A 25,929-nucleotide genomic window follows, 5' to 3' on the forward strand; every position below is an offset into this window, starting at 1 on the left:
TGGATGAATTAATGAATAAATGGATATACACACAGTCCAGCTTTCATACGCACACATGCAGACATACCCAGGAACAAAATCACATATGAACATATACAAACACCCCCAAACACACTTTATCATCCTCAGATCCTGTTGGTCCCGCATCCATCTCCCTACCATGCTCCCCTTCAAAAGACCCTCAGGTCTCTCTCCCCTATCCCCAGGCACCGCGGCCGGTCCCCTGAGGAAGGGCAGAAGTCCCGCCGAAGGCACTCCCGCCGCTGCTCCAAGACCCTCTGCAAGGACAGCCCTGAGGCCCAGTCCAGTCGTCCGCCCAATCAACCCCTCCAGATGCTTGGCTACCTGTCAGCCAGGGGTGTAGTAAGTATTCTTCACAGCCTCCTCTGCCAGCCTTGGCCACGACACTTGGGGGAGATGGAGGCACAAGTTCAGGGCAGTATATGATACATTTTAATTCAATTTCTGACAAAATATCCCACTGGCTACAGACCTCATTAATGATGAACCAAATGATCATTCACCAGACTTTGGCAACACTGGCTTGGGGATTTGTGGGGGAAGGGGGAGAAAAACTGAATACCCAGTCTTTTATCAGGGGAATGTTGACAAATAAATACTTGTCTCCAGAGTGATATCTGCAGGAAGACATGTTTAAGATACCATAGGAGGATTTTCTGTTTGTTTGTTTGTTTGTTTGTTTTTGGGAGAGAAAGGAAAAGAAGGGCTCTTTGACATAACAGAGGCACTCCAGCTTTTACATGAAGTCTGCATCTTTTATGCCAGCTGGATGGCAACATTGGTTGGCAGCTGGGATTTCATTTCACCTATAAACATTACCTTGAATTTATATGACAGTTTTCTTCCAAGGAGGTCATAGCTCTTGACCTGCATCCTCTCATGTAGCCACACAAGGTCTTGGGAGTTGAGGTCACAGCTGTTCTCACTAGTCCCTTCTACAGATGGGAAAGAAGAATTAAGGCGCAGAGAGGTTAAGGGCTAGGGTAAAGCCCCAGAGCAAGGCAAGAGTTAATCCAATTTAGCAACAGAGCATTGAATAGAATTAAGCGGTGCTGCCCCAAGTCAACAAGGACAAGCTGGAATTTTGACTTCAGATAGTTTGACACCATGAGCAACAGACTTAGAAATGGATCTGAATTCAGTTCTAGTGTGGCCACTTCCTAGCTGTGTGGCTTTGGGCAAATTACTTAATCTCCATTTTCTCATTGGTAAACTTGAAGTAAATACCACTTCCATATGGGATTGTTGGGAATATCCAATAAGATAAAGTACATGAAGGCCTTTTGTAGACTCTAAAGAGACAGACAGATTAACAGGAAGAGAGTCAACATTGATAGAGTCTACAATTGCAGCAAACAGCTGTGAAAGGGACTGTCTTCTCTAGCTACATGTGAACTTGAAAATTTCAGGTAGATGCTCCCTAAGGAAGGATGAGGTGGAAGCAAGGAAAAGTTCAGGGGTCCTTGTGGGGACGTCAAGAAAGGGAAAGCAATGACAACAGTTGGGCCTGGTTGACACAATGATTATCTGCAGTGCATTCCAGGAAACTTCTTTACCAGTCAAGACACCCAGCATCACCAAGGTCTAGTTTTACCCAAATCCTCTGCCTACCTGGAACCATCTGCAACTGTCCCCAGACCCCTTCTTGGTAGAGATGTCTGTGGTTACTGAGTCCTTGCAGATGGCAAATGCCCACCTGTGTACTCTCTCTCACACAAATATCCTAAAAAGGGGTCTTCCCAGCATGACAAAGTCTAGAGGCTTGGATTTGAGTCTTGTTTTGGGTGGACTTGTCATTTTACCCCTCTCAACCTCAGCTTTCTCACCTGAGAAATGGGCATGATTATCCCACTTGTCTCCCAGGAGGATTGTGGCAAAGGTAAAGATAAATTTGAAATATGAGCATGAAGAGGTAGAGGAATGTTTTTAAGTTAGCAAAGGATGCCTAATCTCCCTGATCATGGTATTCGTGGTGGTCCATCTGGAGGTCCCAATTGACCCTAGCTAAAAAGTGCCATTGGAAGCAACTGGCTTATACTTTCTTACAGGTCTGGGATGGTTTTCCAATAAGACATGTCTGTCAAGATGTTACAAAAAGCTAGGTCTGTCCACCCACACAAGCTGGGGAGGTTACCAGATTGGCTATTGGTAGTTTGCTTTCCTAAAACACACGGGTTCTTGATGGCTTTGAGGTACAATGCCTCACTGTTCTTCATGAGCCTGGCCCTATCAGAAGAGCTAAAAGCCAGGGTTCACCTGTACCTATAAGAGAGGCCTTAAGAGCTCAGCTAGTGTAATGCTCTGATTACTAAGAAAGGAAACTGAGATTCACAGAAGGGAAATGATTTACATGGGCTATGGCAAGGCAGAGTTGTTTAAAAACATGGGATTATGAATTTGTGGTCACATCATATCCCTGAGATAGGAGTAATTACTTAAATATTTCTGAGCTGTAGTTTCCTCATCTGTAAAAACTAATAATAGTAATAATAGAGATAATAACAGTCTCTTCTTCGAAAGGCAGCTGTTGAGCCCAGTACTTGACACAGGTGCAAAACTTGACAAAAAATATGATGACAACATTCCAGATCCTGGCTGCACTTACCAGCTGTGGCTCCTTGAGCAAGTTTCTGTGTCTCAGTTTCCTCAAAAACTGCAAAACAAGGATAGCAATAAGACCTACCTCATAAGAATGTTATGAGAATTCAATGACACAATGTAAGTAAAAGTTTTAGAGTATAACAGGCAAGAAGTAAATGCTGCATAATGCTTACTGCTTGTGATAGTAACAGCAGTAGAAGTAATAGTGGAAATAGCAGTGGTGATAGTAGTGGTGGCAATAGTAGTGGTGATAGTAGTAGCCACAATAGTAGTAGCAGTGGTAGTAGTAGTAGTAATAGTAGTATAGTTCCAGGCACAGGCTAGGCTGCGACTTGAGCCAGGGCCCCTGCTTCCCAGACCAATTTCTTTCCATTATAAATGGTAGCTGTAGCCCAAATGGCTACCCTGCCCCACTCAAGGTTGCCTGGCTCCCTGAAGAATCACATGGCCCCGGATCTGGTTCTTTGAGTGCTCGTCATGCATGGCCCTTTCTCATCTTCTCCATTACAAAAGCAGAGATGGAAGAAATTTCCAGATTGGATCAAAGGTTTTCCAAGGGTCCTGGCCCCAAGTTTTTCTCTCTGTTAAAGCTAACAGTACATTTTCATTGAATCACCTGTCTGATCATTCATTTATGTCTACAAACACCTATGGAACATCTACAAAGGGTCAAGCTCTGACTTATCTCAGGATCTAATTAGTAAGAAAAAAATAGCCTGTGCCTTCCAATGAAGGGAGACAGACAAGTTAAAAACAGTTAAAGGCAATGCACAACAATTGATGCTCAGATGCTTAATTGGGGTACAAGGTTAGCAGACAGGGGAGGGAACTGGGATTAGGGTTAGGGTTGGGCAGGGAAGGTAACAATTACCAGAAAAGCTAAGGGTAAGCCAATGAAGGGGAAAATAAAGATTAGAATTGAGAGTTGAGATAAAATTCCAGGGCAAGATATGGGCTCTGGAGGTAAAGAGGAGCCCAAGCATGAAGGATTGTCTATGCCATATTTGATTACAGGTATTTCACATGCACAGCTCTTTTAAAAAATCAAGGACAGTTGCATAATATCAAGGGACTTATTTACATATATGAATATGAAAATTTGGGGGTTGGTTCTTAATGGAAATCTTAGTTGGTGAGCTTAAGGTAACCTGAAGCTCTCTTGCTTGGTCAGCACCCAAATCCAAATAGAGAATCCCAAGACAGTTTAGAGACCCCTCACAGCCTCACACATGGTCCTTATCTTCACTCCACCATCTCTGTTCAAGGCACTGGGGAGACAGATAGATTGTAAAAAAGAAAAAAAAGAAATACTACTCTTCCTGAACTCCAGGGGCTCACAGTCTAGTAGTCAGAAGAATGCTGCAATATAGTGTGATTGTTTTGTAGTTAGGGCTGGGATTGAGTCAGGAGTACCAGTACCTTCTCCAGTTGTTAAAATATTCAAATATTTTCATGCCAGTTGGTAAATAGGCCCTGTCATTACCTTACCCAACCCCAGTCAACCTAGCCATCCCTCCTCTTCCTTGGCACTTTCTGGATCTTCTCAGAATCCTGAAACTGAAAAGTGACAACTACTTCCCTTCAGCGTCAAAGCCAGCTTCCTTTGTGGTGGGGCAGTACCCACAACCAACTAGTTATTGAATATTGTGAATGTCACTCCTGGCAGTGATGAAAGCAACTACAATGTGTCATGGAAGCACAGAGTAAGGGCCAGACAGTGTTGTCTTGATGTCTGAGAAGACTTTACCAATAAAGGATTATTTGAACCAGGCTTTGAAGGATGCATAGGAGTTCATTGGGTTGCAATGGTTGATGGACAGAGGGAGGGGAAAACACCACTATGTGTCAGGCACTGTCACATACTTTACATAATTTTTGCCTCATTTGATACCTAAAACAGTTATTTGAAGTAGGTACAATTATTATCATCATTTCGAAGATGGGAAAATAGGCCCTGTGAGGTGTTGGTACCTAGGAATGTAACCAAATTGGGAGAAAGGGCAACTGTTATGAGTTGTGGTTTGTGCCTTGAAAGCTTACCCTGATAGCTGGCATGGAGGGTGGACTGGATGATGGGAGGGTGGATTGGATGATGGAGGGACTCTTGGCTCCAAGGATTAGCCAACCCCTTTCCCTGTGGTATAGGGCTCTCTATCAAGTCTATCATAACCAGAGAGGGAATCTAGAAGGAGGCTGATCAAGACTGGAGCTGGGCCAAAGACAATGGCAGGTTTCTTGTTTCCTCCTCTTGCCTTCAGCCTGGGCCAATAGTTGCTAATGCCTGTCAACAAAAACCTGTACAGATGTCGAAACCAAAAGTAATAAGAATAAAAGCAGAACTCATAGTCCATAAAAGAGGATCTCATGAAATGTGTAAACTAGAAGAGGCAATGTGATTAAGACATGAGCTTTGGAGTAGATCTGGGCACCCTGGAGTTCTTGATCTCTCCCTGTGAGACTCTGGGTGACAGCAATAACTAATGCCTACTAAGCACCTACTATGCACCAGGTGCTAGGCCGATTGTTTACATGTATCATCATCATTGCATTTATTTTTACAATAGCTTTTCAATGGAGCTTCCCCGAATATCTCCACTTTATGATAAGGAAACCCCAGTCCAAAAAAAAATTAAGTAAAAGGCAGCTATTCAACAGAGAAGCTAGGGTTTGAATCCAGGGTCCATGTTGACCTCAGAGTCCTGTGTTTAATTACATGACCTCTTCTGTGCCATTTCATGTCTTTGGGCCTCAGTATCCTTATCTGTGCCTTGAGCTAATAATAATCATACCTACTTATAGGATTGTTATGAGGATGGAGTAAGATAAGGTATCCATTCATTTCAAAAATAAACATTAAGCATCTACTCTCCTGCCCTCATGTGGCTTATGCTCTATGTGAAAAAATTTGTCCCAATGCTTGGGACATAACCCTCAATGTATGCTAGTTGCCATAATATTTTTTGTCATCATAGCCGATTTACTAAACTTATCCCAGATAAACCTAGATATGATGTTCTCAGAGTATCTCTAGCTTCAAAAAGCTGAATCCATCCAAGATCTCAGGTGAACTTCACACCAACCCCAGGAGAAAGGCAAGATGGGAATATGCTTCCCACTTTGTAGATAGGGAAAACGGGGCTGAGGGAGAATCTGGATGGCCCAGGCCTTCTGACCCCTGGTCCAGGTGCTTGCACGTTCTGCAAAGCCTTTGAGCTCTTGCCCAGCTGGGAGACTCAACATCCAACGTTTAATACCATCATCATAGTTGAGAGAAGAGAGGAACCAAAGTACAGAACATGGATGAGATGAGATTTGGGGATTTTCTGAGCCATTGGTTTTTTTGTTTGTTTGTTTTTGTTTTGCTTTGTTTTGTTTAATGGGAGGTGACATAGCTTTGTCAACTTTTACTTTTGCTAAGGAAGGACAGAAAAAAGAAAACCACTATTTTCTATCACTGAAGGGAGATTTTACTACTAGAACAAGTAGGAAAGACATGACCTTGGAAGAAAAAAATGAGTCTTTAAATTGAAAGTATTTAGCAGGATGAAAAACTAATTACATTGAACTTATTTGTTTTTGTTTCAATTTGGGCTGGTGAAAATGTGTCTAACTGGGTCTAGGTGGGGATTTCTGAGAACAGGTGGGCAGGGTGTCCTCAGGAGAGGCTTCGAAGAAAGGGTGAGCCTGAAGCTGTCATTCCCTCTGGCTCCTGCTTAAGGAAAAGAATAAGGAGGCCAGACCACCTCTGCCTACCAAAGGTTCAATGCAGTGTACAGCCCCATGGCATAGCCCCAGCCCTAAAGGACTTTGTCATCTTCCCACAATGCCCAGCACGTCTCCTTTCTCTTTCTCCATCTCCTCCTCCTCCCAAATGAACTCCCACCAGGTCAATGAATCCATTCTTTTGCTGTCTTCCTAATTAGTGCACTAAGGAAGATGAACAACAGAAAGGAAAATAAACTTAATGTCTTTGTGAAACAAAAGCTTTTTTTTTTTTTTTTTAGGAACAACCAGAACCCTCTAGCTAAAAGCTCTGCCATACAGCTCCATACTCACATGAGAATTTCCAGTCCCCCATATGGCAGGGAAGAACAAAAAAATTTATAGCCGTCTCTCTCCATGGGGCCATTTGAAGCTCAGTAAATGGACTTGTTCAGTTTAATTGGAATTCTCTTCTTGATTGTATTTTTGTAACCTATTAGGCCGTGCTGCCTCTTGATCTTGGAATTCAGCTGAAATTAAATTTTGAAGTGTAAGTGAGAGGTTGCCTTTTTTCCCCGTTCTTGATTAAATAATGATTTGAAACAAAAACAATAAATAACAGTGCCGGCTTCCCCGGAGGGCTGAGAGAGACTCCCAGTGAAACGCCAGGGAGTTGGAGTTCGTGGTGGGGGGATTTAATTACTTATTAGAAAAACCTGAATGTGAACACTGAGTATATTAAGGAACAAGGAGATGAGGCGAGCTTTGGAGTGGAGAGAGAGAGAGAGAGAAGAGATACTGGAGCTTCACATTGGAGGGAGTTGAGGGAGTAAAAAGGGAAATATTTGCTCACTTCCCCCCAATGGCTTTGAGTTCATGAAAAGCATTCTGTATTTAAAATTTTTTAGATAAATTTTAAAAAGTCTGAGGCTGACTACCCTGACCCAGAAAGAAGGAGTTTATAATAACTCTGAGGTCTGGATATGGTTTAATGGATCTGGTCTCCCGGTTCCTTTCATTGATGAAAGTCCAAGAGGGGTTGAACAGATCGAGATGGGAGAGATGAAGCAATTCACTTCACAGATCTGAAGGGAAGACATGAAACATACAAAATGTACCAGGTTTATGTTGCTTACAGTGGGATCAGAGTAGCAACAAACTTTTAAAACAGAGGGTCTCCAACTTAGATGTCTTGGTGGCCAGGCAGCTAATAGATATGAGTACAATGATCTCGTGGGTTTGGGGTCAGGAGATCTCATGCCCCATCTAAAAGGGGAAGCTGTAATTACTCTCAGCTGATTCTTGCCAGTCAGGGATTCGGGCCCAATGTTGCCAGATCTTATTTTTCAACAGAAACTGGAAATGGGGTTGTTATGTGAAACCTCCCCATTCTACCAATGTTGGCAGTTAATTCCAATTTACTTCCGACATACTAAGGGAGCTAAAGAAAGCATGTCTGAAACAAAGCATAACTCGGCTCACTGGTTTCGGCTTACCAGTTTTCCAGTGTTGACCTGGGGTGTTGAAGCAGATAGTGTCCATATATAGATCCTCACCCTCTGCACTTTGGGGCACATGGCTGACTTCCAGCTTCCAGATGGTATTCTCTGCTGCCAAAACCTATTTTCTCTGCCTGTTTGGCAGTCTGGACATACTAGAGAATTTATGCTCCAGTGTTCAACCTTCAACCTGTGAGTGATGGGGAACTGGTGTATAAATATCCCAGCTCCCTCACTCCTTGGTTGAGGTTAACTCTGGGGTGCGTGTTCTACACTGGTTCCCAGGGTGTCATCACCAAAATTAAGCATCCGCTGCTCACTGTAATACCTGGTTTGATAATGCATCTTTTTTTGGCTCCCTCTCTCCTCTACATCATTTCCACACTCCACTAGAGAAGTTCCTTCCCCTCTCAAGTTATTGGCACTCGTTTTCCATCTCGACTTCTAAGAATCCAGATTAGACAGGCATTATTTCACTTGATCATTAAGTAGATCTTGTAGAAGCTGGATTTTCATGCCATAACCCCAAGAGTAGGCTTTTATGTAGACATCATGGAGGGTGAGGGCTGAGATGGAAGAAGAGGTAAAATTTGACCAAAGAAGAGAACCCTGGTGTGAGGGCTCCAGCTCTTAAAAGGGGGTCCTGGGTACCTGGAGGGCATTATTACCAGATGACAGAGGATCTGGAGTGGCTCTTGCTAACAAGTGTCTTGGGGACAAAGAGCAGTTGCATGCACAGACAGAAACTCCCAATGCATGAAGAAGAGCTCTTCAAAGATGAATTATGAGAGGCCTATTACATAAATAAGGAGGCAGAAAGAAGCAAAGGAGAACCATCCTGTTGTATCAGTGTCGGAGGGTGGTGACTCTTTGCACCTTACGTGCCAGACAGAGTAGCTGACTAGGAAGGCAATACCCAGGGATGGAAGGGCAGAGGCAAGACCATGAGAGGCCCCTATTGTCAGCCCATCAGAAGCTCACAACTCTAATGTCTCCTCTGCACTTTCATGGTCAGACCTCTCCCATCCTGTCTTGGGCTTCCCTCAGGTGTGTCTTCCTTCCTCCTCTTCGTGTGGAGTGAATGGAGAGCTCTGGAGAAGGTGGAGTCTGGGGTTTAGGAGACCATTAAACTATCTGAACATCTCTGCTGATGACTTTGTGAAAATGCTCCTACCACCTGGAAGGATAAACAGAGCCCAGCGAGACTTGTAAAGACAATACCAAGTAGAGTTCAGCTGAAAAGAAGGAGGAATGAATGTCTTCAGGTTACCACCTCCTCTGTGCCAGAGGAATCTTCTAAGCAGGCCAGATGGAGTGAGATGATTTGCTCATTCCAGATGTACCTGCTAGGGACATGATGTCATGCTGGTTGTGCTCTTTGAGAGGGTGACCAGCATGGAGAGCAACTGGGAGATCCAAACCCCCCTGCTCTCCATTTACCAAGCTCTGAATACAGATTCAGGACTGCTGCAGCCCAGAAAAAGGTGTACTATCTCTTTTCTAATCTGTCTGGCCAGAAAAGGCACCTTTTTCTAATTCTTAACCCATAAGGAGCACCTTTTTTGTTTTTTCCTTTAAAAAATTTAATTCTTATGTATATATTTCCAGGGTATATGTGATGTTTTGATACAGGCTTACACTGTGTAAGGATCAAATCAGGGTAATTGTGCATCCATCGCCTCAAGCATGTATCATTTCTTTGTGTTAGAAACATTCCAATTACACTCTTTTAGTTATTTTAAAATATAAGATAAATTATTGCTCATTCTGCCGGGTGCGGTGGCTCATGCCTGTAATCCCAGCACTTTGGGAGGCTGAGGTGAAACAGATCACCTGAGGTCAGGAGTTTGAGACCAGCCTGGCCAACATGGCAAAACCCCATCTCTACTAAAAATACAAAAAACAATTACCCGGGCTTGGTGATAGGCACCTGTAATCCCAGCTACCTGGGAGGCTGAAGAAGGAGAATTGCTTGAAGGCTGCAATGAGCTGAGATCGTGCCACTGCACTCCAGCCTGGGTGACAGAGAGAGACTCTGTCTCCAAAAAAAAAAAAAAAAATTATTGTTAACTATAGTCATCCTGATGTGCTACCAAATACTAGATCTCATTTATTCTCTCTAATTGCATTTTTGTACCCAGCAACCATGCCTATTTTATACTCCACTTCCCACTACCCTTCCCAGTCTCTAGTAACCATCGTTCCAATCTCTATAGGAGTACCTTTTCCTAATGGGAACAAAGTCACTATGCAGGCTGGCAGCCTTGCTACATGCAGATGACCGAACTCAGTCCGTCTTTGAACTTGAGCTCCCATAGTAGCAGAGAGTGGAATAAGAAGTAAGAAGACCCAGCACAGCTTGTTTCATCTGGAAGGTTTTGCAGGTCTGACATTTCTCACCTGAAGCCTGGAGCTTATGCTGTTGAGAATCTGTACAGAGCCTCTGTGTGCTTCCTCTCAGGGTCCTGGGTCTGAGGAGCATCAGGCGGAATGAGAGAAATAACAGGGAGCATTCTTTCTCTCTGCCAGGGGTCTGGACCCCAAACTGTCTTCTAAGACCTTCTGTTCGACAGCACAGTAGAGTGGCTCTAGTAAACAATAATCTACTGTATATTTCAAAGTAACTAGAAGAGAATAATTTTTTTTTTTGGCTCAGGCTGGAGTGCAGTGGTATGATCTTGGTTCACTGTAGCCTCCACCTCCCAGGTTCAAGTGACTCTCCCACCTCAGCCTCCCAAGTAGCTAGGACTACAGGCATGTGCCACTACACTCGACTAATTTTTTTAGTTTTTGGTAGAGGCAGGGTGTCGCCATGTTGGCCATCCTGGTCTCGAACTCCTGACCTCAAGTAATCTGGCCACTTTGGCCTCCCAAAGTGTTGGAATTACAGGCATCAGTCACCGCACTTGGCCTTAGAAGAGAATAATTTGAATGCTCCTAGCATAAAGAAAAGATAAATGTTTAAGGTGATGGATATCTATCTCTATTATCCTGATCTGATCATTACACGTTATGTGAATGCATCAAAATATCACATATATTCCAAAAATATGTACATCTATTATATATCAATAAAAATAAATGTTTGATTCTAGAGGTTCCCTCAAGCTCACACACCCAGCCGAGCTGGTCTTGAGACCCCAAGCTTCAGCCAGGGGTTCCCAAGTTTCCTAGAACGATTCTCAGTGTGATGGAGGCTGATTTCTTCTCAAATTCCCGAAGCTGGCAGACACCCAGCTGGATCCCACCTGGGCCTGATCACCCAGTTGTCTCTACAATAAATTAAGTCAGGCAGGCCCACAGAGGCTTCCAAGTGACCTGAGCGCAAACTTATTCATTAGACAAGTTTGCGCTGTGCCAGGCACTGGTGAATGCTGGGGAGCAATATTGAACCAGTCACGGCCCTGCCGTCAGCAAGCTCCAAACCCAGTCGGAGAGACGGCCAATAAAATAAGCAACTACTCTACTAAGGCAGTGGCACACAAATGACATTCATTTTTGAATGAGTGAGTGAATTCAAGATTCAGTGAATGAATGAAGTACAGAGTATTGTGCTATCCTGGTCTGGCGGATGACAGAAGGCTTTCTAGAAGAGGTGATAGTACGCCTGGAGGATGAATAAATTGAGCCATGTGAAGTGGGGAAGAGAGGAGTATTCTAGGCAGAGGAAATGGCAAGTGCACATGGCCTGGGGTTAGAACAAGATGGGATGGCAGAACCAAGAAAACTCAAATCTGAATCAGTCAGCTTAGGTTATGGGGCTGGGGTGGGATGGTGTGGAAGAGATGCTATTTGTGAAGTAGGCAGGGCTGGGGTATAAAAAACACTGTCATCCATGTCAAAGAGTTTAGATCCATTCGAAGAAATGGGACTTTTAAACATGCAGGAGAAGTTGGTATTTTCAGGCACCAAATTTAACCCAATGAGAACATTTCAATAGTGTCTTTATCCCTGTTTTCTGGTGATGATGGAAAAGTATGATGCCTTGTAGATTTATCAGTTCTGACCACACAAGTTACATGTAGATAAGTCACAGACAGGTGGTAATACTCTGAAAGTATCCCTGTGAGCTCAGGGCATGGGGTTGAGAAGATGAACAAGGCCAGATCCCCTTCTATATCCACTAGCCTGGAGGGGCCTCACATTCAAGAAATCCTTGCCTACGGGGATCCATGGTGCACCAGGAAAAATGAAATTCGTAGTCAAGACTAGGAACAAGTACCTGGGAGAGAAAGGCCCAGCCTGGCAGCCTCCAGGTAGCAAACCACAAGATAATGAAAATTATTGTACTCACAGGCCCCTGTCCTTGAGTTCTTCCAGCCTAGCTCCCTCCAAGACGGGCTTGCTGGATTCACTTGTAACACCCTGGCTACCAACCATTCACCATCTCTGGGGCAAAGATTCCATGATCCCATTCTTGTACCAAGCCCAAGCCAGAGATCACAGATCTCAGGGTCTAGTTGTCTGGCATGATACATTCCTGACAGGGGTGGTGGAGATACATGTATTACCACTGAACTCCAGAGTTGAGAAAGATGTGGCATCCAAAACGCAAAACAAGAAGACAAATAAATAGGAGGACTGAATGGGAACAGAGCCTTTACATTGTTGTTTTAAAAGTCTCACTCTAAAAGACTCCACCAGAGCAAACTTATTTTGAGGTCCCTTCTCCCAAAGCAAAGCTATCCAAGGTGCCATGGAGGTAAAATGGCAGCTGTGGTGGACAGAACTTGCTAAAGCTAGACTATCACCTTGCCTGTGTGCAAAGCCTCCTGGGAGAATCTACAAAGGAATCCCTGCTTCCCCGGCCCCAAGAGCTGACACCCTGAGCGCTGGAGTTATGCTATTCTCACAGTTCCACTGTGTCTGTGTTTCACCCACATGACCAATTGCTGAGAAGGCAGAAATGGTTCTTAAGAAATTCCAGAAGCGCCCCCTCCTTTAGGGCCAAGATGCACAAGATAAAGTTGGGAGAAAGAGTAGGCTCTTTATGGTGAAGCCTGCCCTAACATTTGTGATGTCAGAGCAAAGTTATAGAAGAAGATCCGTATATTAGATGTCTAAATGGTCATAAATAAGTCAGCAAACTTAATAAAATATGTTCTGTTATCTTGGTAAACATACCTTCAAAATGATCTGAAAGTTAGTTATGATTTTAGAATCTTGGACCATTTCAGAGTGCCAGGATGTGACATAGCAGTTGGGGGAGAATCTGGCCCCGGAACTATCCCTTTCTCTCCCTGAATCTGGCACATCCAGCAGCATGATGGGGCTTACACACATGCATATAGACCCCTCAGCCTGAACATCCAAGTTCTGTCCAAATAGCTACCCTTGGACCTAGGAGTGTGGACACTTGAAGCATGCTCTCCCTGCAGGAGAATGGATCCATGGATGAGGCCTACAGAGACCTGGAAAGGGGCATAGGAGTCATTTAAACAGAGAATTCTGGGATCTCAGATATCCAGAGAGTGGTTGAGGCAGGCAGTAGTCTTAAGGGGGTGCCTTCTTGGTCCCCCAGATTTCTCATCCCATAGGGATGGTTATCTCTGGAGGAGGCCCAGGGCAGGGGTCCCTCCCATCCACAGCTGAGCGTGGTACTGCTGGCAGAGGCCAGCATCAAACTTACTGTGTCATCCCAGCCACAACAGGACTGAATATTTAAAGAAACCGCCCCTTCCCCCCCCCGCCCCACCACCATCCTGCTTCTAAAAGTGTGCTCACCTTCCCAAGTGCTGGCTTTCCATCGCCTCCTTTACTCCTTCATTGGTCCTAGATCAGCCCTAGACAGGGTTCTGGGGGCCCCTCTTTATTCCCAGTCACCCCAAAGCCCAATCTCCAAGCCCGTTCCAAAGCCCTCTGTTTCGCATCCTCCCTCCCTCGTGCCCCCTCGACATTCACACCTAGGTAGTAGATGCCATACTCTAGCTGCCATTGGCATATTCCACAAGGGTTTCCTGCTCCAACTTGGGCCCTAAGGGATTGATTAGGTTGGCTAGGTTAGGTCCCCTTTATGACAAAACCAAACAGAATTGATGCCCCCACCTGTCAAGGGCACTGAAAAAACCAAAACTCAAAGTTCAGGGCCAAGTTTGAGGATGTGCAGAAAGGTGTGTGTTTTTTCTTGTCAATTGCGACTCTAATGATGGACTCACGTTGCCCGCTCTTCCCTTTCTCTTACACCTTACCTACCTACTAAAGGAGGAGTTCTTGCTTGGTAAGTGGATATAATCCGCAAAGACATGAGAGAATTTATTAGAAGCCACTCAAGAACCTTAGCTACCTTCTACAAGGGGAAAAGGACACACACAAATATCTATAGAGACCCTTTTTTTCATTTATTTTTGGTCAGACTATTTGACTTCCTTTTTTTTTTTGTCCCCTCCTTTCTTTTCCCCTTTAGTTGAAAACTGCTAAAATGTCAGTTTGCGACCTTGACTTTATATTTAAAAAAACAAAAACAAACTCTCATCTTTATTTCATTTCTTTTCCCCATGTGATATTTGTTTAGGGTTCTATTCAGGCAACTTTTTCTTTTCAAAACCAAAAATTGTTAAATTAATTGAGGATTTGGTTGAAGTTTAAAATTTTGGCTTTACCTGCTTTTATTTTTGATTTCCAAGATATATTTTTTCAGGCCCATAGTTCCATTTCTTTTTCCCCTTCCCTTTCCTTTATTTTTTATTATTGTTTTAGGTTGAGTTAAGGGTGTTTACACCCCCTTTCTATTGAGTTGACTCTTTTGTTTAATTCATTAGAAATTAAATTTTGTATAATTTCCTTTTTCTTTTGTTTAACCTGAATCGCATGCTGTTTCTCTGCATGATACCTAAATCTTCCAGTTATCCTAGCAGGGGGTAAAAAAAAAAAAAAATCTCCTTTCTGTGGTATTCTTTCAGGAATTTGTGCTTTTGTTTTTTGGCGTCTCTTCTTTCTTCTCCTCTCTCTCTCTTTCCTTTCGTTACAGTGCATCATGACGGTAAACATTTCTTGGTTATTTAGACACAGCCCATGGGCCCAGCGCTCAGCAGTGTCCAACGGGTCTTTTTGCTTTCAGATCACTGGGTCGGGGTCTGCTGCTGACCTCTTTACCAAAACAGCCAGCCCGCTCACCACCTCGCGAGGACGTTCCCAGGAGTACGACTCAGGCAATGACACGTCCTCACCACCCTCCACGCAAACCAGCTCAGCCCGGTCTCGGGGCCAGGAGAAGGGGAGCCCCAGCGGGGGTTTGAGCAAGAGCCGGGAGCTCAACAGTGGCAACACCTCTGATTCAGGGAACTCCTTCACCACCTCCTCACCCCAGAACAAGGGGGCCATGTTGGAGAATCTCTCCCCAACCAGCAGGGGCAGAGAGTCAAGGTCAGTGCACTGCACGGGGTGGGGGATAGAGAGTCTCCCACCTTAGCTCCACCTTCTCATGCTCTCATCCCAGCCTCCCCCACTCCACCCCCAAGATTCTTTTATTTGTAACAGAGAGAAAACTTAACTCACACTGGCTTAATTGTTTTAAAACGCTAGTGGCACTAGCTTCAGGTACAGCTGGATTCAGGGGCTCAAAAATATGTTGCTGGAAATCTGTCTTTCTCATTACACCTCTTATTCTGCTTCCTCATTCTACTGGCCTTATTCTCAAGCAGATCCTCCCAAAACATTGTCAAATATGCCAAGTAGCTAACATTCTATCGGTTTAGCCAGCCAACGGGAGAACAGTGCTTCTTTCTCAAAGATTTCGGCAAAACACCAGGGCAGGTGCTCATTGGTTCTGTTTGGCCCAGCTTAGGTCATCTGCCCATCACTGTCCCAGGGGATGATATGCTCTTGGCCAGAATGTGTCACATGCCATCACTAGGGCTAATGAGTAGAACCTTCCCACATTCCTGTATAGGAAAAGCCAGGTTATTGGTATCAGAAGAGATGGAGGCTAGGCAGGCAGAAAAGCAGATGACAATTTTACTAATAATCTTAGAAGAAAGTCTAACATTGGCAGGGTGTGGTGGCTCGCGCCTGTAATCCCAGCACTTTGGGAGGCTGAGGCGGGCGGATCACCTGAGGTCGGGAGTTCGAGACCAGCGTGACCAACATGGAGAAACCCCGTCTCTATTAAAAATACAAAATTAGCCGGGTGTGATGGCGCATGCCTGTAATCCCAGCTACTAGGGAGGCTGAGGCAGGAGAATTGCTTGAACCCTGGAGGCGGAAGTGGCAGTGAGCCGAGATTGTACCGTTGCACTCCAGCCTGGGCAACAAGAGTGAAACTCCATCTCAAAAGAAAAAAAGAAAGAAAGAAAGTCTAACATTAAATTCACTGTAAGTCACTGTCATTTAAGAACATATCACCGTATTTACCCAAATGAATTGAAAACTTATCTCCACATAAAAACCTGCACTTGGATGTTACAAAGGCTTTATTCGTAATTGCTAAAACTTGGAAGCAACCAGGATATCCTTCAGTAGGTGAGTGAATACATAAATTGTGATATGTCCAGACAATGGAATGCTATTCAGTGCTCGGAAGATATGAGGTACCACGCTATGAAAAGACATGGAGGAAACGTAAATGCATATTACTAAGTGAAAGAAGCCAATGTGAAAAGGTGGCACACTGCATGGCTCCAACTGTATGACATTCTCGAAAAGGCAAAACTATGGAGAAAGTAAAAAGATCAGTGGTTGCCAGAGGGTGAGGGGAGGGAGGGATGAATAGGCAGAGCACAGAGGATTTTTAGGGCAGTGGAACTACTTTGTGTGATACTACAATGGTGGATAACTGTCATTATACATTTGTCCAAATCCATAGAATGTATAACACCAACAGGGTACTCTGATGTGAACTATAGACTCTGGGTGATAATGATGTGTCAGCGGAGGTTCATCGATTGTAGCAAATGGAGCACGTTGGTGGAGGATGCAGATAGTGGGGAATAAGGCTGTGCGTGTGTAGCAGCAAGAAATGTATGGGAGCTCCCTGTGCTTTCCATTCAATTGTGCTATGAAACTAAAACTGCTCTAAAAAATAAAGTTTATTAATTGTAGATACAGATATACCATAGTATAATTTATCAACATATCAGAGAACATTGAGACTTCTCCATTTTTTTACCCATCTTAACACACTCACTAGATACAGTTTTCCTGCAGAAAACTCTTCCATACAGTTGCATATGAGCCAGTTGTAATTCTACTTCGTCACCCGCTTACTCTCTCACTCAAGAAATCACAACAAAATGCTAATTACTGAGGGTCCTGTCATCATAATAGCTACTAAAATTTACTGATCACTTAGTCTGTACCATTCATTCTGTTATTTATTCCTCAACTTGTTTATCAGGCAAGACTTCTCTACCAGACACTCAGCCTGGTGCTGGGGATATAAAATGGAACAGTCTCCTTTTTCTCAGGAGCTTATAATTAATGGGGCAGATGCACAGGTGCAGGATGGGTGGAAAAGCTTTGCTGATGCCCTCTGTCATGTTAACGGTGAGGTTTTTCTACTTCTGAGGGTGGGAGTTTGCCTTTGTTCCATGTAGCCAAGATTTTCAAAAGATCACTAAAGCCTTAGCACTGAAGCAGCTAACAGCTTCTTCAAAGACAGAGTACTCTTTGTCCCTAACACATACCCCACTTCAGTCCTGGACAAACAGCTTGACATTCACATGCAGAACAGTCTTCCCTTTTGCCTGCCCCAGGTCATCCCTGGCCTCAGCCCACACCCATGCTTGGCTGAGAACCTGAGCTGGGCCAGGGCGAATATCAGTGTCTCCAAGAACAGGCAGTGAAGTTCCCAGAAGGGAGGAGGAGGACACATGTTTACTGATATACTGCAGTGCTATTATGCAGGAAAAGTTGAAATAGCAGTAACAACGACAATAATAATGGCAGTTCATATTCATGGAGCCCAAATCACATGCTAGGTACACTACCAAATGCTTTCCAGAAATAATCTTCCTCAGCTCCTCAAAACTTTTATGGGATAGTACTATTTGCAACCCTTTTTTTACCTGATGGGGAAACTGAGGCTCAGAGTGGTTGAGAAACTCAGTTAATAAGTGGCAGCACCAGGATTCAAATGCAGATAAATCCCCCAAAAAGGAACTAAAGCCTGAGAGACATCTAGCAGTTACCTGTTTAATTTGATCTCCATGGACAGCCAAATTAAATAGTTTAGACCCAGCCTTTCACTTTGAAATATAAATGATGGTTGAGTCCACAGCTATTTATGTCATGCCACTTATGAGCAGAGAGGGCTCAATAAATATGGACTGAGTGGAAGAGACCTCAGCTCTAAATCAAAGGAACCATAGGCACTGAAGGTAGGGAGCTGGTGAGGTGGGAGGGGTGTGGGCTCTGGAGCTGCACAGATCAGGGTTTGAGGCTCTGGGTGGTGTTGAGCAAATAACAAACCCTTCTGATACTTCTCTGTAAATTTGGGGGTAATAATAGCGTTGGTTGCTGGGTGCAGTGGCTCACACCTGTAATCCCAGCACTTTGGGAGGCTGAGGCAGGCGGATCATGAGGTCAAGAGATCGAGGCCATCCTGGCCAACATGGTGAAATCCCATTTCTACTAAAAATACAAAAACTAGCTGAGTGTGGTGGTGCGCACCTGTAGTCCCAGCCACTCGGGAGACTGAGGCAGGAGAATTGCTTGAACCCGGGAGGTGGAGGTTGCAGTCAGCCGAGATCATGTCACTGTACTCCAGCCTGGCGACAGAGTGAGACTGTCTCAAAAATTAAATAAATAAATAATAGCGTCAACTTGAGAAGGTTGTTGGGAATGAAATGACACTTGTGAAATTCTCTGAACATTGAAAAGGTCCCCAGGGAGTTGTCCCCAAGGAGCTCAATATCTGGGACAGAAGAGACAGCGAACAAGTATAAGACTAAGTAAGTGTATAGGGATGGGGGAAACATAGGAACTAAGGTCTGTGGTAACACATTGGAGGTCACCCAACCCAGACAGGGGACAGGGGGTGTCAAGCAAGGTTTTCCAGAAAGGGTGAGGTCAGGTTAAAGCCAGAATCGTAAGTAGGAGTTGCCAGATGAAGAGGGAATGGGAGAGGGTTTGCAGACAGGCAGAATGTTCTGAGGCCGGGAGACAAGGAAGAGAATAGGGATATTTCAGGAGGAACAAGTAGTCTAAGACAGCTGGAATCAGGAGAGGAAAGAGTCAAGACCTGAGATCGGAGGGGTGAGCAGGGGCCAGGTCATCGTGAGCCTTGAAACCCATATTAATGTGATTTGAACTTGATTCTTGGCCCAATCCAAATAAATATGCCTTCACTGAGCACCTAACGGAGGTCAGGGTGGGAGTACAGAAGACAGCACCCTAACCTTCTGATGATCCTGAAGCCTCTGTCTTTTGGGAGGTCTCAAGTCCTCCATCTGCAAAATGAGTGACATCAAAATCTCCCAAAACCAAACCAACAACAAGTCATCTTGATTTTTACCATATCCACGTACTACTGATATTCCTGTTTACTTTAATAAACTCATTTTTTAATATATAAGTAAAAGGAAAATTACATTACTATCTGAAATAGAAAATTAGAATCAAATGTCCTTGACCGGGCACGGGGGCTCACATCTGTAATCCCAGCACTTTGGGAGGCCAAGGCAGGTGGATCATGTGAGGTCAGGAGTTTGAGACCAGTCTGGCCAACATGGTGAAACCCCATCTCTACTAAAAATACAAAAATTGGCTGGACATGGTGGCACGTGCCTGTAATCTCAGCTACTCGGGAGGCTGAGGCAGGAGAATTGCTTGACCCTGGAAGGCGGAAGTTGCAGTCAGCCGAGATCACGCCATTGCACTACAGCCTGGGTGATAGAGCGAGACTCTGTCTCAAAACAAACAAACAAACCAAAAAAAAGAATCACATATCCTAAAGAAAAAGTACCTATAAAAATACATATGATTAAAACAATGGATTTAATCCTACTAGTTGCAGTTGCCTACCCAAGGCTGAGTCTGAGGTGTGCTTCTCCCTCTTACAGAGATTACAAAGTGTTAGAGAGGTGTTACAAACCGACTAGCACCCAATGGGGGCTTTCTCATTAATGTAATCAGAAGGACAGAAAAAGACTAGACAGGGAATAAATTTCTCACCATGTAATTTGATGTTACTTACTATCATGCCCATGCCTGATGACATCCTAAAATACTCCACTTGTGTTCCCAGTGGTATGTGTTTCACACTTGAGGAAATGTTAATCTGAATTGTCTACTTTTAAGGCATCTTCTCTCTCTACTCCTCTAACATATGTGGCCTGGGAAGTCTTTCCAGAGAGAATAGATGGGAAAAGGAGCAAGGAGGGTTCTATGAGAGCACCACAGCCTAAGCCAAGGTAGGGAGGTATTCACGCAAGATGCTCCCAGAGTAGTGGGCAGTCGGTGCTCATGGACATTTTCCCTCCTGCAGGGGATTTCAGTCACCGTGTCTGGAATGTGCCGAAGTGAAGAAGTCCAGTTTGGTCCCATCCACAGCCCGGGGTTCACCCATGAAAGGGTGCTCCCGCAGCTCCTCCTATGCCAGCACCCGATCCTCCAGTCACTCATCCCGATCCCCAAATCCCAGGGCTTCCCCCAGGTACACTCAAAGCCGATCCACCTCTTCTGAAAAAAGGTGAGTGTGGTTTTGACCTTTGCTCTGCAGCACCTTTCTCCTTAGGAAACTAGTTAATTGCAGAGGTCCTTTGACCAATGGGGGAGAGAAGTCAGATGAACTTAGGTTTGAATACTCATTTTGCCCATTTCTAGCTGGTGGCCTTGGGAAAGTCAGTTAACTTCTCTGAACCTCAGTTTTCCCATCTGCAATATGAAAAAATAGCAATTCTTACCAGAAAGGATTGTTCTGAGGACTATAAGGTACTTAGAACAGTATACAGAACATAATGAGTATCAGTTATTATTGCTGCTATTGGCATGAGAATGAGCTAATGTGTATCAATTAACTTCTGCATAAAAAATTATCCCCAAACTTTGCATCTTTAAAACAAGTGCTTACTTAGTTCCTAATCCCGTGGATCAGCAGTTGGTCTGGGCTCAGCTGGATGGTTTTTCTGATCTCACTGGGCTCACTCATACGCCTTTGATTGGGTTGGCTGGTGGGTTGGCTGGGGGCTGGAGGGTTTGAAAGGCCCCAGCTGACTCATCTCTGCTCCATGTGGTCTCTCCTCCTCAAGCAGGCCTGTCTTGGTTTGTTCACATGGTGTTGGCAGAATTCCAAGAGAGAGCGCAGTATTGTGCAAGGCTTCGAAGTGATTAGCATCCCTTCTGCTATTCTATTAGCCATAGCAAGTAACAAGACCAGTACAGATTCAAGGGTATTCCTCTCAGTGAAAGGAGCTGCAAAGTCACATTGCAGGGGATGTGGACACTGGGAGAAGAAAAATTATGGCCATTTTTGCATTCTGCTACCCAGTTTCAATAGCTATTGGTAATTGCTTGACTGCCTCATGTAGAATAATAATGTAGCAGAATGAGACATGAAATCTCAGAAATTGGAAGATTCTATCCAAACGAATCAGCCCATAAATTCAGGGAGTCCAGCTTTCCTCTGCAAAAAAGAAATTGATAATAGTACCTAACCCTAAGAAAGCTAGTAAGTGGCCAGGATAGTAGGCACAAAATAGAAGTTGTTGGTATTATTATTAACCACCCAGTGGGGAGGAACTTTCATTCTTTGATCAGGGCCCAGTTCCTCTGCCTGGCTTCCAGAAAGAAAAAGGTCACTGCCCAGGGACCCGCCGAATAAAGCGGAAGCCGTCTTGGACAACCCAGGCGGACATTCAGCAGGCTCCTCAGAGGCTGTTACCTCTCCCCCAGGTCCTACTCCCGTTCTCCCAGCTATTCCTCCAAGTCTGGCAAGAGGAGCCCGCCCAGCAGAAGCTCTCGGTCCCGCCGCAGCCCCAGCTACTCCCGCTACAGCCCCAGCAGGTACCGGCCCCGCCCGGAGGCGCTGGCCCCGCCCCTTAAATTAGGCCCGTCCAAGGCCCCACCCCCTTTGCTCTGATCCTCCTCTCTGGCCCCGCCTCCCCGTTCTCGGGCCTTCCTCCTCTTAGGTCTGACCCTGACTCAGCATTCTTACAGTTCCCTTTGTCCAATCAGGAGTGGCAGCGAGGCACCAAATATACCCTTGTTTCCTAATGTCTCCAGCCCAAACACTCCCACAGACATACCCCAGAATTCATATCCCCAGCTCTCAGCCTCTACCGACCATCCCTATACTCAGTTCTTACCGATGCACCAGGGCCCACGTAACATTCACGTCCTCACCCCTGCAGCACCTGCACCGCTGTGATGCCCACCTGCAAATGCTGGCACCCCTGCACACGCCCAGTCCCCACCCCTACGGTACTAACAACCCTCGCAGACTCTTGCCGCAGCCCCGTCATCCTCCCTCCGGTCTCCCTTGCGGCAACGTGCAGACCCCATCCCCTGACCCAGTCAGGTGGGAAAGAAAGGGAGTGTCCCTCTCCCACGCGCTCACGCGGAAAATCCAGCCCAGCCCCAGCTCCCCAGTAACCCCCCGCGCCCCTTCAGGGAGCGGGATCCCAAATACAGTGAGAAGGACTCGCAGCAGCGGGAGCGCGAGCGAGCGCGTCGGAGACGTCGGTCCTACTCGCCCATGAGGAAGCGCCGGAGAGACTCTCCGAGCCACCTGGAGGCCCGGAGGATAACCAGGTGAGGCCAGGAGGAAAGCGGGACCCATCTTCACCCTCGTTCCTACTCCCATTCTTCCTCATTCGAGCCTCGGGCTCTCCCTAGGCCTTCTTGGGCTGGGATTCAGGATTGTGCGACTCCCAACCCCAACATCGTTGAAATTATGACTGTTGAAAGCCTTGGGACTGAGTCTCCCAGCTCAACCAGCAGGACCTGCAAGAAGGAGGCGGGGCCAGCCTTAAGAATCGGGTGTGGCATGGGGGTGTGGCCAAAGCCTGAGGGTGGAGCTGGGGCCGGGGAGGCGGAGCTGGGGGAGAGAGTGGAGTTAGGCCAGGGAATGGAGGTCAAAGCAATGTGGCGGGACGTTGGTCTGGGGGTGGAACCGGAGCAGTAGAGACAGACCTCTACCCTCAGACCTGTACACTCAGCTGTCAGGCTTAAATAAACCTATACGTAATTATACCTTGAACCAAGTGTGGAGAGGGCAAATAGGATTGCTTAGGTGCCAAAGGAACCTAGAGGGAGCCACGGTGGATAAGTCGGAGAGCACTGGATGTGGAGTGGAATCCTGGATGTGCCACTTTGCAGGTGATCTAGGAAAGGCTCTTACCTTCCTGAATCTCAGTTTTCTCATCCATGAGATATTGGAGGAAATAACTCCCAGAAGTATGAGGATGAAATGAAAAGGGCCAAAAAGATATGAACGAGTTTTGTAAACTTAAATGCAGAGCACACAATATGCCATTGTTGATTGGTCAGAATAGGTGGATACCTTTCCTGGAACAGGCAAGGCCTCAGAAGAGAAAAGCTCTAGCAGAGTGAGTGCAAGCAAATTTCTCAGGCCTTGAAAGCTGGGAGAATGGTTGAATGCTACCCTAAGATTGGGTTGGGCTCTTCCTGCTGGCCTTCCAAGCATCTGCCACTGAGTCCAGAGACTGGACTGAGGAATCAGGGATCCTCCCTGGAGATGACCAGGAGGAGGAAAAAGAACGTGTGTCTCAGATAGCAAGACTGGGGTGATGGAGTCCCCTTCTCAAATATCCCACAGGGCACCCTGCCTCAGCTTGTAAAGAATTCCTAAACCCTTGGGAGGCCAAGGCAGGCAGATTGCTGGATCTCAGGAGTTTGAGACCTGCCTAGGCAATATGGCAAGACCCTGTCTCTACCAATAATACAAAACACTAGTCAGGCATGGTGGTGTGCACCTGTGGTCCCATCTACTTGGGAGCTGAGGTGGGAGGATCATTTGAGCCGGCGGGGTGGAGGTTGCAGTGAGCTGCGATCGCACCACTGCATTCCAACCTGGGTGACAGAGCGAGACCTTGTCTGAAAAAATGTAATTAATATAATATAATACAATACAATATAATTCCTAGCATAATTTCTAAACCCACTCCCTTGATCCAATGTCACACAGCTAATTAGTGGCCAGGATAATAAGCACAAAATACAAGTTGTTGGTGTTATTATTATCTTTAGGGTCAACTTAGAGGAAAGCTAAGATAGAGAGTGGCATTTCCAAATGGCTGTCTAGTTTCTTTAGTCAATCTCAAATTATTCATCTTGATTAACCCATTCAGTGTTTTCCAATCTTCAGTCATTCACCAGTATCTTGACCACGTATGCCTTGCCTGTTTATCAACCGTACTATTCTTAATTTTCTTTAAATAGATATGACCCTTTTCAAAGGTTCATACATTTATTTCTAAAGGAAACTTGATACAGTACAGTAAATGGAAAATTAGCCTCTTTTGCCATAAATAGATGGTTCTAGTAAAAGTAAAAATAGCTGAACAAAACTATGATTAAAGTTTAGATGTAGATTCTGTTGCAAGCTGGAGGCTGTGAGCTCCAGGCTTGCTTATTGGTGGGAAGAAAAAAGTGAGATAATCATTTCTCAAGATATATTAGCACTAAGCTGAGACTTTTACTTTAATGTGTTCTCAGGACTGCAAGAGAAGTGGAAAGGGAGTATTTTTTCCTAAGGAACTGGGAAAAGGGAGGATACTGGTTTCCCTTGGGACAAGACTGGGGCTCGCTGCGGGGAGGCAGGGAGGGACCGGCCCTCATCCCTCCTCTCGCTGGTCTCTGCAGTGCCCGGAAACGCCCCATCCCCTACTATCGGCCCAGCCCCTCTTCGTCCGGCAGCCTCAGCAGCACCTCCTCCTGGTACAGCAGCAGCAGTAGCCGCTCGGCCAGCCGCAGCTACTCCCGGAGCCGGAGTCGGAGTCGGAGCCGGAGCCGGAGTCGGAGCCGGACCCGGAGCCGGACCCGGAGCCGGACCCGCACAAGCAGCAGCTCTAGCTCCCGCAGCCCTAGCCTGGGCTCCCGCAGCCGGAGCCGGAACCGGAGCAGGAGCCGGAGCCGGAGCCGGAGCCGGAGCCGGAGCTACAGCTCAGCAGACAGCTACTCCAGCACGAGGCGCTAAGTGCCCCTGAGCCAGCTGCCCTTGGGGGCCCCTTCGCGCTGCCAGCCTCCCCCAACCACCTGCCCTCAACTGCCTTCTCCTTGGTGACAGATAGTGAGGGCTCCTATACCTTGTCCTTCCTGCTTGCCTAGGGGAAGAGGAGAAGAGGGTACGGGGGCTTCACTCTCTAGATCAACCTGCTAGGAGCCTCTACCAGCACCACCCTGGGGCCCAGCTCAGGCCTGGGCATATGGAGAGAACCATCATCTTGTGGCACAAAAAAAGAAAAAAGGAAAGAAAACCTCAAGGTTTTGTAAGAAGCAATGAGTCTGTGACTCAAAAATTGAGCTCTGGCCAGGAAAATGTGGAGACAGTTCTTCTCCTCCACTGCTCACAGGAGGCCCGTGGTAATTCTCTTCACCTCCCCGGATGCTCCCCTCGTCCAACCTCATGGCTGCACGTGGATGGACCCCCATGTCGGGGAGAGGTGAAGGAGGAGACCAATGGCAGTTCAGGTTCAAGATAAGGGGGTCAGGCCTTTAACTTCCTCAAACAGGCCAGAGCAAAGGCTGGAAGACACTTGGGTCCTAGAAGAAGGGATATCGTTGAACACCAGACATGGACATTTGACTTGGTGGGAGGTGTCAGGAGATAGGAGATGGTTAAGACGATAGATAGCAAAAAGGAAGGGGTCATTCTGCTGCTCCCAATATCTCAGCATGGTAAGGGGACAGAGCCCAGCAGATCCCAGCTGTGGAGAGGCCACTGCACGGCTGACACAAAACACCTCTTGGCTGTTCACAGGGGCCCTGCAACCTCACAAGAAAGGAGATAGTGGAAGAGTCAGGGCAGGTTGGTCTCCAGCCCCACTTCCCAAATATGCCTCAGCCCCACTAGCTGGCACCAACTTAATTCCACGGGACCATCTGCTGAACATTCCCCAGTGCCATGGCCGGTTGCCAGGCCCCAGCGCCAGCCAGTCTGGCCTTACCCTCGGGTTGGCGCCTGCCAGCCCCCTCCCCTCTGCCCAGGCTG

At 46.0% G+C, this 25,929-nt stretch overlaps 1 protein-coding gene across 2 annotated transcripts in view; it reads left to right on the forward strand.

Moving 5' to 3' along the window:
• Positions 1-25,195, forward strand: part of SRRM4 (serine/arginine repetitive matrix 4) — a 172,918-nt gene extending 147,723 nt beyond the window's left edge. The window contains exons 8-13 of one of the 2 annotated variants that reach the window (XM_077955362.1): positions 207-363; positions 14,881-15,185; positions 20,245-20,448; positions 21,651-21,761; positions 22,368-22,546; positions 24,515-25,195. In XM_077955362.1, coding sequence (XP_077811488.1) covers positions 207-363; positions 14,881-15,185; positions 20,245-20,448; positions 21,651-21,761; positions 22,368-22,512 — 922 coding nt within the window. In that variant the 3' untranslated portion in view covers positions 22,513-22,546; positions 24,515-25,195. The remainder of the gene's footprint in view (positions 1-206; positions 364-14,880; positions 15,186-20,244; positions 20,449-21,650; positions 21,762-22,367; positions 22,547-24,514) is intronic. The other variant, XM_015152936.3, reaches the window with a different exon arrangement.
• The last annotated feature ends 734 nt before the right edge of the window (positions 25,196-25,929 follow it).

The sequence above is a fragment of the Macaca mulatta genome, chromosome 11 (genome assembly GCF_049350105.2).
Source record: "Macaca mulatta isolate MMU2019108-1 chromosome 11, T2T-MMU8v2.0, whole genome shotgun sequence".
Taxonomy (NCBI): Eukaryota; Metazoa; Chordata; class Mammalia; order Primates; family Cercopithecidae; genus Macaca; species Macaca mulatta.